This window comes from Xyrauchen texanus, chromosome 3 (assembly GCF_025860055.1).
Source record: "Xyrauchen texanus isolate HMW12.3.18 chromosome 3, RBS_HiC_50CHRs, whole genome shotgun sequence".
NCBI lineage: Eukaryota > Metazoa > Chordata > Actinopteri > Cypriniformes > Catostomidae > Xyrauchen > Xyrauchen texanus.
The window spans coordinates 18,303,916-18,317,155 of NC_068278.1; the positions used below are offsets into that span (position 1 = coordinate 18,303,916).

General features: G+C 41.8%; 1 protein-coding gene across 2 annotated transcripts in view; it reads right to left on the reverse strand.

Annotated features, from left to right (window-relative positions):
* col27a1b (collagen, type XXVII, alpha 1b) overlaps nt 1-13,240 on the reverse strand; it is a 128,111-nt gene that overhangs the window by 14,512 nt on the left and 100,359 nt on the right. For both annotated transcript variants that reach the window (XR_007968540.1, XM_052103630.1), the window contains exons 33-41: nt 9,866-9,919; nt 9,181-9,234; nt 8,841-8,894; nt 8,706-8,759; nt 7,312-7,419; nt 1,199-1,252; nt 942-1,049; nt 461-514; nt 219-272 (exon numbers count right to left, since the gene is read on the reverse strand). Coding sequence is in view for 1 of the 2 variants with exons in the window: in XM_052103630.1 (XP_051959590.1) it covers nt 219-272; nt 461-514; nt 942-1,049; nt 1,199-1,252; nt 7,312-7,419; nt 8,706-8,759; nt 8,841-8,894; nt 9,181-9,234; nt 9,866-9,919 (594 nt within the window). In the remaining variant the exon portion in view is untranslated. The remainder of the gene's footprint in view (nt 1-218; nt 273-460; nt 515-941; nt 1,050-1,198; nt 1,253-7,311; nt 7,420-8,705; nt 8,760-8,840; nt 8,895-9,180; nt 9,235-9,865; nt 9,920-13,240) is intronic.

The window sequence follows — 13,240 nt, forward strand, 5'->3', positions numbered from 1 at the left end:
TTTGCCATGTGCTATGCATAAGCCAAGTTAAAATTACATCAATAAACTGTAGTTTTTGAGAATCTAGACCATGATTTAACAAATAAGTTGTAGAAAACTATTTAAGAAAAATATGCTGTTTGTTTTTATTATGCATACAAAAAACGCATTTCTTTGCTAGACTTCTTAGGTTTATGAAACTAGCTTCTACTTATGAACAAAAGTTTATTTGTTTTTACCTTTTCACCTTTTGGTCCTGGTGATCCTATTGGACCCTGCAGACCTTGGTGACCCTAAAGCAAATAATAAATTATGAATGAAATAGAAAGTAATAAAGGTTAAAAGTGGTGCAGGGAACTGTTTGAGACAGGCAACTAAGGTTAAAAATACAAAACCAATGAGAAAGTATACATAATAATCTTCTATTATTCTGAGGTCAAATAAAGTCTTTAAAGGCATGTCAATGCTATATGACACTTACTTCATATCCCACTAAACCTTGTTCTCCTAGTTGACCCATTGTTCCAGGAGCACCCTGAAAATCATGTGAGTTAGATTCAGATAGCATAATCAAAAACAGTTTTTTTTTACATCCAATATAACCAGTGCTCAAGGTGAGCCAGTACGCACTTCACAACAACGTTTGCATACCGGCAGTTTTATAATTTGGTGGTACAGTGTCCCCGGAGAGTAAGCATCAGTATTTTTTGGGGGGTCTCAAGATAAACTTCTAGATGATGTAATATAAGAAGTTCCAAAAAATGTAATCTATCTCTGGAAAATGGAAGGGTGTTTCAGAGAGCATTTGTAATTATTTCTGCTGACTCATTCCCCTGTGACATCATAAGTGGGTAAGTCCTTCGTAATCAATGGTCCTTTTGCTGTTTTTTTGACAAAAAGTTATATTGAACATGATTTTGCAAAAGAGCAGAATACTCATTTAAAAACAGCAAAGCATGTACCAGAAATCCAGTAGTTCCTCTGCTTCCTTTTGGCCCGATAAAACCCATAGCACCTTGCTCCCCGATTTGTCCAGTTTCTCCAAGGTGACCTTGGTGACCTTTGCTACCCTGTAATACATTTTAGCAAAATTTATACTCTAAATATAAGTTTTTTGCTTATGCACAACACATACTGACATTCATTAAGCACTTTGTAGTGGTAGTGGGAAACTGGGTAAAAAATTTAACAAAAAAACAAAACAAATATTTTGCATTACCTTGTCTCCTAGTTTTCCCCTCTCACCAATTTTTCCAGGTTTGCCTTCAGGACCCTGAAATTAAATTAAAGAGATTATACACTTTAGAAGCTAACAGACACAAATTAAGGTTTTTAAAATAATATTTCAGCTCTGTAGGTCCAAACAATGCAAATGAATGGGTGCCAAAATTTTTACGCTCCACAAATCATATAAAGGCTGTATAAAAGTAACCCATAAGACTCCAGTGGTTAAATCCATATCTTCAGAAGTGAAATGATAGGTGTGGGTGAGAAACATCTCGGGTTACATGTGTAACCCTTGTTCCCTGAAAAAAGCGGAACGAGATGCTTTTGGGAACAATCCTGCTTTGAGACCAGCTGTGAATATGTGTGTAACACGTCATTGAACATTGACCGTAATTTATAGCCTCGACTGGTGATGATCTTTAGATGCACCTGTGGCCAGGCTATAAAATAGAGGTGTCACCAGCGTGTCATCAGATATCTTTTTCTGAAGAGCAGTCCTGGGACGTCCCAGTGCGGCAAAGAAGTGCAGCATCTCGTTCCGCTTTTTTCAGGGAACAAGGGTTACAGATGTAACCCGAGACGTTCCCTTTACAAAAAGCTTCACTATGATGCTGCACTTTTGCTAAGCGCTTTTGGGAACGCAATACACACGCCGCCGCACTGGGGCTGTCCGGACCCCTATGGTTGTGAAGTGTGCTCACAAAAACGTGAGAGGTCTCAGACAAGAGCTTGAGATTTCGACTCAAGGACATAAGAGCCTGGAGTAGCATAAACATCTAAACCATCAAATTTTACGAATGTGTGCGGAGAGGACCAGCCTGCCGCATCACAAACTTGTTCAGACATGAGCTTGAGATGTCGACTCAAGGATGTAAGAGTCCGGAGTAGCAGAAACATCTAACCCATAAAGTTCGATGAACGTGTGCGGAGAGGACCAGCCTGCCACATCACGAACTTGTTCAGGCATGAGCTTGAGATGTCGACTCAAGGACGTAAGAGAACATCCAAACTATAAAATCGAATGAATGTGTGCGGAGAGGACCAGCCTGCCGCATCACAAACCTGCTGCAGAGGGACCCCTCTAGCCAAGGCTTTAGAGGAGGCGACCCCTCTGGTGGAGTGAGCCCTGACACCTACTGGCGAAGCTTGACCACGCGCCTCATAGGCCAGGGCAATAGCATTCCTCACCCAATGTGACATAGTCTGCTTGGTAGCGGCCGCCCCCCTGTTGCGGCCCCCATAGCAGACAAATAATTGCCCTGACTTACACCACTGGCTAGCATGGTGGACAAAAGTCTGAAGGGCACGGACTGGGCAGAGTCTGTGAAGTCTTTCCTGCTCCGGTGTTAAAAACGGCGGGGAGCAGAAGGCTTCCAGAGTGACAGGACGAAGTGTCGAAAAAGGCACCTTAGGAAGGTAGTCAGGATGAGGATGCAGAATATCTTTGGCCATACCTGGGGCAAATTCTAAACAGGCCGGCAAAACAGACAGAGCCTGTAGATCCCCGATCCTCTTAAGAGAGGTAATCGCCATAAGAAAAAATATTGAGAGTCAGAAGTCTGTCAGATGCTGACTTTAGAGGTTCAAAGGGGGTCTCAACCAGACCTTCCAGGACTATTGCTAAGTCCCATGAGGGAGTTCTGGTCCTAACAGGAGGCCTCAGTTGCCTGGCTCCACGAATGAAGCGAGCGAGTAGAGGATGCCCAAAAAGGCAGCAACATAAACCCTGAGAGTAGCGGGGCATATGCCTGCTGACAGTTTTTCTTGCAGAAAGTCCAGAACTGAAACAATTTGGCAGTTAACTGGATCTGCACCAAGTAAACTGCACCACTTTTCGAAGACACCCCATTTATTGGTGTAGATTCTTCTGGTGGAGGGAGCCCTAGTACTAAGAATGGTCTCGATAACCTCAGGCGACAGCTCTGTGTCCCTCAGTTGGTACCCTTCAGGGGCCAAACATGAAGCTTCCACAATTCGGGCCGGGGATGAAATATCGTCCCCTGTGCCTGAGACAGAAGGTCCCTCCTGTCCGGAATCGCCCAAGGCGAGCCATCAAGGAGCAATATCATCTCTGAGAATCAAATCCTGTTCGGCCAGCGAGGTGCTATCAGTAAGAGGCAAGACCCTTGCTGGCGAACTCTGGCCAAGACTCCCGGGAGCAGAGAAACCGGGGGAAACGCATACAGACACATTCTGGGCCATGTATGCGCCATCGCGTCCAGACCCAGGGGGGCTGGGTGACTCAGAGAGAAGTAGAGGGGACATTGCGCAGTCTCTTGAGAGGCCAAGAGGTCAACTTCTGCTCTGTAAAATCTCTCCCAAATTTCTTGTACTACCTCGGGGTGGAGTTTCCACTCGCCCCTCGGTATGTTTTGTCTGGACAGAAAATCTGCTCCCACATTTAGGTGTCCAGAGAAATAAACTGCCCTGAGTGACAGGAGCTTGCCTTGGGCCCAAAGGAGAATCCATGTGCTAGCAAATTCAGGTGGCGAGAACATAGACGTCCTTGATGGTTTATGTAGGAGACTGCTGCTGTGTTGTCCACCTGCACAAGGACATGGCAGCCTCTCAGATGTCGGATGAAGTATTTCAGGGCCAGAAATACCACCATCAGTTTGAGGCAGTTGATGTGCCAATCGAGCTGATGACCCTCCCATTCCCCTTGGGCTGGACGACCACTTAAGACCGCACCCCAACCTGTCAGAGAGGCATCTGTCGTTAGCATCCTGCGATGACATTACACACCGAGAGTGGGACCCAAGGTAAGAAACCGGGGTCTGCACCACATAGAAAGGGAACGAAGCGCTCGGCGCGTAACCCTTATTTGCCTTAGGGGACTGGCCCTTGGATGAAATCCCCTGGCATTTAGCCACAGCTGAAATGGTCTCATATGGAGAAGGCCCAAATGAATCATCGTGGACGCACACGCCATGAGACCTAGTATTCGTTGATACTGATGAACAGTGCAACCTTGACCTAGCCTGAGATTGCTCAGGGAGTTCTGGATGGAACTGATAAGAGTGGGAGACAACTGTGCCCGTGAATGTGCGGGGTGATAGGGAGGGCCGAATGGAAGAACCCGATATTAGAAGGCTTGGTCCCCAAAAGCGAACCTCAGGAACTTCCTGTGCTGTGGCAGAATTTCAATATGGAAATATGCGTCCAAGAGATTGATCGTGACCAGCCAATCGTGATGTTGGATCTGAGACACGACCGAATTGACAGTTAGCATCTTGAACTTGAACACCCTGACCGAGCAGTTCAAGCTTCGAATATCTAGATTCGGACGCAACCCCCCACCCTTCTTGGGAACCAGGAAGTATTTGCTGTAATAGCCTGACTCTTTCTCTGGAAGGGGAACATGTTCTATGGCCCCTTTTACCAAGAGATTTTGCAGTTCTTTCCACAGTAGACATGCCTGCTCGGTCTTATGGTAGTGGGAACCATGCCGTTGAAACACAGAGTAACTTTTACTTACTGTCTTTAGAACCCACATAGAAATACCTGGCAGAAGTTTCCACGCTGCCAGGTTCTTTGAAATGGGTACTAATTTCAACACTTCCTGTTTAAGGCAGGAAGCAACGGTACACCCAACTCTTTGTTGGAAGCCTCTATCACCTGAAACACCAAAGGTGGCGGGAGTGAAGAGGTTTTGTGAGGGTATTTGGAGAGCCAAAGTGGATGATACACACGCCCCATCCTGAAGGGAACTACCCTCACAAGGTTGGGTACAAGACCGTTAGGGTTTCTTTCTTTTAGAAATCACAGCCCTGAGGTCTTGCCTGGGCGGCTGCTGAGGGCGACAAGCCTGTTCCCAGTCCCTACAAGGGGGAGCATGACTCACCACGCTCTGTTTTTGAGCCTCCCTCCTAGTAGAATCGGGGTGAGACTGGGTGGCCGACGGCCCCGCCCCCTGAGTGCGGCGAGGAAGAAACTGCCCAAAGGCTTCCTCGTGGCTTTTCGTCTCCTGAAATCTGGAGATAGCCGTATTCATGGCATCTCCAAAGAGACCAGAAAGCAAAACCGGGGCATTGAGTAAGAAAACTCTGTCTTTATCTCTGATGCCTGAAAGGTTAAGCCATAAATGCCTCTCCGTACTGACTAAAGTGGACATAGTCCTTCGCGTGATCTTAAAGCCAATGGCACGGGCTGACTGCTTGGTCGCACTGAGAGACAAATCTGTAGCTCGATGAAGTTCCCTTCCCTTGGCCACCAGACAGAAATATGTCCTCTAACTTGAAGCGTTTGGGGGTTTCTTGGTCACGTGGCCAGTCTAATTGATGTCTGGCCACTGCACGAGTAACCACATCGAGTAACTCTTCAGAGGATTTTGAGTCATGCTTTGAGTGCTCGGATGTGGGTAACTCGAAATCTGCAGATCCAAGAGAATCGATGTCCCCCTCATGAACTGAAGAGGCGCTGGAGCGCGCTTCAAGATCAAGCGAAGGACCAGTCGGATCTGGGGAGAGAGCGAGCGAAAGGGACGGACCCGTCTCTCGCTCCTCAACCAGATCCATACGAGAGCCCCACGAATGAAGTGTGGGTGCCGGCTCTCGGAAGTAAGCAAGGCGAGCGCGAAGCACTCTGACCGAAAGGTCACAATGCCCTGCCCAATGCGAGAGCAGCGTGCTCTTCCCCCAAACAAACAAAACAAAACTCATGCGTGTCCTTGTCAGTCATGTAACGCTGACAAGGAAACACGCATCGTTTGCTCTGTTTCTCCGCATTCTCATTCTTTCTTTTTTATATATATATATATATATATATATATATATATATATATATATATATATATAAAAATCTTTTTCAGAGCAGAGAGAGAAAGGAAAGAAAATTCTGCGCACTGCCTAACAATCTCTAACTCCTAACAAAGGGAAGAAAGTTTTTAGCAGGTTTGTGAGACACACAGCACAGAATGCTCTGAATGAAAAATATCTGACGACACGCTGGTGACACCTCTATTTTATAGCCTGGCCACAGGTGCATCTAATGATCATCACCAGCCGAGGCTAGAAATTCCGGTCAATGTTCAATGACATGTTACACACATATTCACAGATGGTCTCAATGCAGGATTGTTCCCAAAAGCGCAGCATCATAGTGAAGCTTTTTGTAAAGGGAACAGATACATTTGTATGGACATTTCTGCTTGTAAATATTCTCCCTGCCCAGTAGGGGCATATGCATGAAGAATGTCAATCAACAAAAAATCCAAAAAAAAGAATGTGAAAGTTAAAGTGGAGATTGACTTTGAATTGAATTTATAGTAAAAATTTGACTAAAATATTATATTTTTCTCACTCACACCTATCAAATCACTTCTGAAGACATTGATTTAACCACTGGAGTCATATGGATTACTTTTATGCGGGCCTCTGTGATTTTTGGAGCTTCAAAAGTTTGGCATTCATTTGCATTGTATGAACCAAAAGAGCTTTGAAATTCTTCTAAAAATCTTATTTTGTGTTCTGCTGAAGAAAGTAAGTCACACACATTCGGGATGGTATACGGGTGGGTATATGATGAGATAATTTTTGGGTGAACTATCCCTATAACTTATGATTTTGATAATTCCCAGCTACCACATTGTGTTGTTTCCCATATTGTTGCTATCTAACATCACTCAGTCTTCAATAAAACCATATAGCATGTGCTAGCTAGAGCAATATAGTGCATTGTAAATTAGTTTTACTATGCTTAATTTTTAGGCTTATATTTAATTTTAGGCTTATTCTTTATTTTTAGGCTTAAAATCTTAACAGCTGGTTTAGCTGGCCTCCCTACTTGAGCAAGGCTGACTTAGCTAGTTAACCAACTGTTCTTCCAGCCTGAGCAGCTAAAAAGTGCCCAAAACCTTTCGAAAAATTATAAGAGACCAGCCTGACATTCAAAACTGGTTGTGAATACCAGTTAAGACCAGCAAACCAACTTAGGCTGGTTTAATGTTTTATTTTCCAGCAGAGAAGGCCTAGTTTGCTATGGCGTTCAGTAGGTCTTTTAGAATGTAAGAATCAGCTAAATATTATAATACTTTTTCAGGTATACAGAGCACCCTTGCACCTGAAGGAAAGGATTTGATGCATAAAAACTGAGCAGAACACACACCTTGATGCCCATTATGCCGGGATCTCCTGGTTGCCCTTCTTTTCCTTTAAATCCAATGGCTCCCTTTTCACCAGTTTCCCCCTCCATTCCGATATCCCCCTTTTCACCCTAAATGCAAAAACACCTATTGAGTTTTAGCATCAATAAAATGAGCTTAATCATTATCTATCCAATCATAGTTGAAACAATATCTAACGTTCTTTGAAAAAGTGATCATTTACCCTCCTCATAGTCGCTTTCACACATACAGCCTTTTCTCGAACATGAACTGCAATTTTTATTTTAGTGGTCATGTGTGAACAAAAAAAATAAAAACTGTCAATTTAGGGCTGGCTATTTGCCTGAATGAGAAGTTGTAATATTACCTGAAAAGTTCAGTTTTTATGTTATGTCTGAACAGAGTCTTAAGGTTAATGGTTTGAGCTCGTATCAGGATATGCTGACATAAGAATATAATTCAGTTACTCAGGAGTCCAAAAATGTCTTCAAATGGGAGAGATAATAAAATTATTCAAATTTAGTCAGAGGATATAAAAATATTTAATATTTGATTTTAGATCAGACCATAGGGAAAATCTCATAGTGTATGACACTACATGACTCAAATATGAAGTCATATGGTGAGCAGCAAATGTAAATCGACCGTGCAAGGCTAATTGTTTTGAGACTCGGATCAGAGAAGCTGCATCATCAACAGCAATGCTTCCTTCCGTACATCTATATTTGTTCACATCTGTCAAGCGTCTCTCAGAACGGGGGTGCATTTCCACTGAGTTTGTAATTGGATTGACTTGACAACCGAGTGATCTTGTAGTTTAGTGTGTGATGTCCAGTTTTTGTCTGTAGCCATTTACATAGATGGTAAGTGTGTGATAACTAGTATTTTTAGTTTTTGTTCAGATTTTAGAATTGGTTTAGTGTAATCCAGCCTAAAAGCACATCTCTTCATCCGAGTGGATGAATACATTTGTCGACTGATAAAATAACTATATCTCAGATTTTAATGGCATTTTTGGTGCTGTTGTGTGAATGGAAGCAAAACGGAAAAAACTGTTGCATGTGTGAATAGCAGACGTGGTACATTTACCGGTAAAGGCAAATTCAGCAATATTTGTGCAATTTACCAGGTTGCATGCATTATAAGGGGCTAGTATTTAGAAACCTCTCTAACTGACCACTGTTTAAATTTGCCTGTGCGTTATTCTCTGCTTTTAAATTCCTAATAAATGTTGCACGGCTGTAAATATTGAAAAATATTGAAAATACTGGATGCTGGATTTTAATTATTCTCTTTTTCTAATATTTAATGTGTCCTGCTAGCAAAAATCCAGGTGTGTGTTTATTTATTTTTCTGTCAAAGTAATTATGCAAAAATAATCTGGCATTTCTCTGACCTTAGCACCATCAGGACCGCTTGGACTATCCTCCCCATCGAGCCCAGGGTCACCCTAAATGAGATTTTTTGATTAGAAATCTCTGCACTACTTTAAAGAGACAGACAGTGCTGTTAGTTAAGTGAAACAACCTACTCTAGGTCCAATCAAGCCTTGCTCCCCCATACTTCCAGGAGATCCAACTGCACCCTAGAATGAAAGAAAATGTGAAATGGGTGAAACGTTACTCAATTATGTTGGCACAAGAGTCAAGTGTCACATGATAATGTCCTTAAACAGAAATTTGTCAAACATAATTAAATTAAACACTTTTTTGACAAAACTGATAGATTATCATACAGGACAATAATCTGAAGGGGTTATTTAAAACATCTGCATGTGATCATATCTGCACTATTATAAATGTGGGACAAAACATCACTACACAATGGCTATACCAGACTAATCAGCATTTCCAACCACACATGATCTTCACCTTCTCTCCTGGTTCACCTTGTAGGCCCTGCTCCCCGGCTTTTCCAGGTAGACCCTGTTATAAAAACCAGGAAACTAATTAGGATAGAGCTTTAACTTTCTGAATGTTGCTACAGGTTTTGGTCCCTCAAAGCTATGTCTTCTATGCAGAAAACATGTGGGAATAATGGATAGGTAATTAGAAACAAAAAAGACCATGTGCTACAACATCTGTTCCTTATTTCTTTGTAATTGGTTAAAGTATTCTAATTAGAAAAACCAGTGTTCTCTAGTGCCATCTGAGAGCATTTAATTGTATAAAGGGACAATAACTAATTTGGCATTGGCTAAATTAGGGCATGATGGTAATAGTTTCCATGAAAATAAGTGAGAAGAGTAGGGCAGAGTCTGAGAATGGGAAATAACATAAAAAATTCTGGAAAACAGGGAACTTATTTAATAGTGCTTATTAATACAGTAGTATAATACACTGAATTCTGAATAAGTAGTATAGTATATTTTGCATAGTGTCAAACATGCAAGCACGCACGCACACACAAACACACACACACACACACATGGTACAGTATTTCAGAAACATCCTGATCTGCAATCCTAACTGAATTGATCTGAAATCTTGTACCTAAATTGCTATGGTTACTAAACAGATAGGAGTTAGTATGTGGAGTTTGTGCAGAGAATCTTACCACTGCTCCAATTTCACCCAGTGGACCTAATATTCCAGGTGGACCTGAAGGACCCTATTAAGAGACAGAAGATATTGACAAAGATTGTGACGTCATATACCGAGGCAATGAATAATTGTATCCTTGGTTCCCTGAAAGGAAAGAGCAAAGAGATGCTGCATTAGTAGCTGATGCTAATTGAAACTCCTCCCTTGAGTGACGATCTCTGATGCTCTATAAAATCATGGCAATCTGTTGGCAGATGGCATTTGATGCTCCAGCTCTGATATGCACATCATCAAGATATTTTGACTGAAGGGAGCGGAGCACATCTCTTGATCCCTTATCAGTGTGAAATCAATAGTGCAGAAAGCTTGTGCAGCATCTCATTCTCTCCTTTCAGGGAACCAAGGTTACAGTCATAATCAGAACTTTCCCTTTTAAGTTGGTCCCTTTGACACTATGGGAAATGTATACCATCATGCCGTGCTACTGATTCCGACCGGGAAGCATTTCTTACTAGCTAGTAGTGTAGTTAAACAGATATTGACATACACTACATATTTAATAATTGGAAGGAAAAAATGTATATAACAATGACACTTGCCATAACAAGTAGTGATACATTGTCCAAAAATTCTCATCTGCACCACAATGGGGGAAAGAGAGAAACAGAATGTTCACTGACTGGCAAAATAATGTAATCCCAGTAGCCAATGGGATAGTGAGACATTAAATACATTGCTCCTCACAAGAACTTAGAGTCCAAAGTGTGTTTGCCCACAGACAAACCACCCAAAGGGGACAATCACTATGGCAGCATTATAAACTTTGAATGTGGATGGAGAGAGCCCTGCATACATGCTGTAGTGAACAATGGACAAGATGGCATACCACAATAGTTCACACAAATATATTATTAGGGTATGAATAAATGCATGTGTAATATTTGATCTTTTAGCATCATTTTTGGACTCTATGCAGTCAGAACAATGACAAGAGTATTTTGGAAGTGCCAATCCGCTAATCAAAACACTGGAACAGAAAGGCACCAAATTACAATTTCCTCTTAATCAGAAAGTGATAAAAGCACTGTGTTTGTAGCTTGCTAACCTGCTTAGCATTGCTTATTCTTCTTATATGTTCATCGTTTTGTCCTTTACCATTTTACTGCATGCTTAGTCCCCCCCCCACACTTTTTTACTGTTTCAACTGCATGTATTTTAACTCGTGCACCTGTTTACTCTCTTTTTATTTAATTTTTTCCCGCTTCATCTCGCATCTCGACTGCGGGCATTAGTTTTCTCCTCTGTGTTTTACATGGATTATTGCATCAATATCAAACCTCTGCTGACCAGGAACAACATCGAACCAAATCAATCTCAAACCCTTGCAGCTAAAGAACAACCATAACAACAACAACAACAAACAATTGCGGTAAGTCATGGCATCAGCTCATGTTAAGTTTATAATTAGCAGGCTAATGCTGAATGTAGATTTTATTAAATTGTTATTCATGTTGGCACTAATGATGTCCAGTCGGAGATCACTAGAGATAATGTTAAAGAGGTGTGTGAACTAGCAGAATCTATGTCAGACACTGTAATATGCTCTAGCCCCCTCCCTGCTCCTCGTGGTGATGAGGTTTATAGTAGATTAGTGTCACTGAACAGCTGGAGTGGTGTCCGGAGAATAGCATAGGATTTATAGACAATTGGAAGAGTATTTGGAGTACACCTGACCTGCTAAAGAGAGACAGACTCCATCCCAACAGGGAAGGTGCTGCTCTCCTCTCATGTAATTTGTTAATTGTGATAGTATTTGACTAACTCGGGCCCAGGTCAGGAAGCAGACAAACTGGTTAAACCGAACATCTGCTAGCTGCCTAGAGACGTCACACAGGTCACATAAACTATAACACATAATGACTGTATCACCTAGATCTCATATAGAGGCTGTGTCTGTTCCCGAACTACCAAACACAAAACCCTCATTAAATAAAAAATTTGATTAAGGTCAATCTTGAAAAATATATAATTGAAGATAATCATCATGCAAAGGTAGGGCTACTAAACATTAGATCTCTTTCAACCAAAGCACTAATTGTAAATGAAATTATTACAGATCATAGTTAGGATGTGCTCTGCTTGACTGAAACCTGGCTTAAACCAGATTAATATATTAGTTTAGAGCAAACTCCCCCAGGTTATTGTTATAAACATGAGCCTCATCTAAAGGGTTGACGAGGAGGAGTTGTTACAATTTACAGTGAAGTTTTTGGTGTTACTGATGTTAAAGGGGGCCTGGGTAGCTCAGTGGTAAAGACTCTGGCTATCACCCCTGTAGTTCGCTAGTTTGAATCCCAGGGTGTGCTGAGTGACTCCAGCCACGTCTCCTAAGCAACCAAATTGGCCTGGTTGCTAGGGAGGGTAGAGAAACATGGGGTAACCCTCCTCGTGGTCGCTATAATGTGGTTAGTTCTCAGTGGGACACGTGGGGAGTTGAGCGTGAATGCTGCGGTCGATGGTGTGAAGCCTCCCAGATTGGGTCCTCTGCCACCCAGATTGAGGTGAATCACTACGCGTCCACGAGGATTTAAAAGCATATTGAGACTTGGGCATTCCAAATTAGGAGAAAAAAAAAGTGACTGTCAAATACAAATAAAAAATCTCTGTCGTCTTTTGCCCTTGCTACAGTATATAGATCACCCAGGCCTTACTCTGGTTTCCTTGTTGAATTTGCAGATTTTCTATCAGATCTAGTATTTACTGTAGATAGAACTTTAATTGTTGGTGACTTCAACATTCACATAGTTAATGAAAATGACACATTGGGATTAGCATTATTCTCAACTCTCTTGAAGTCCGACAAAATGTGACAGGACTAATTGCCATAATCATATGCTAGATTTAATTCTGTAATATGGAGTTGATGTTGATACTATAGAAATATAGAGAGTGATGACATCTCAGATAATTGCCTCGTCTATTGTTTGCTGCGATCTGCTAATGTCACTCAATCTACACCACGCTATCGTTCAGGTAGAACTATTCTTTCAACCACTAAAGATAGCTTCACTAAAAATCTTCCAGAATCATCTTCCAGAACATGGTACAATAATCACACTTACGCTCTCAAGAGCAGCTGAAATGGAGTGAAAGTGGAAGAATACTACAGTAGAGTAGACAGTGGCGAATTCTCAGGGACAGCAAAGCCTTCTCTGCTGGCTTAATATGCCAAATAAATAAATATTTTTCATCATTTCATTCTCAAATCACCTTTTTGCCTTCATTTTTAATCACTTTCCACTCTTAATTAATCTACAAACAAATAGAGAAAAATGAAAAGTTTTTCCAGTTAGAATGTATTCCTTGATGCTTATAAGCAAAGTGTGAC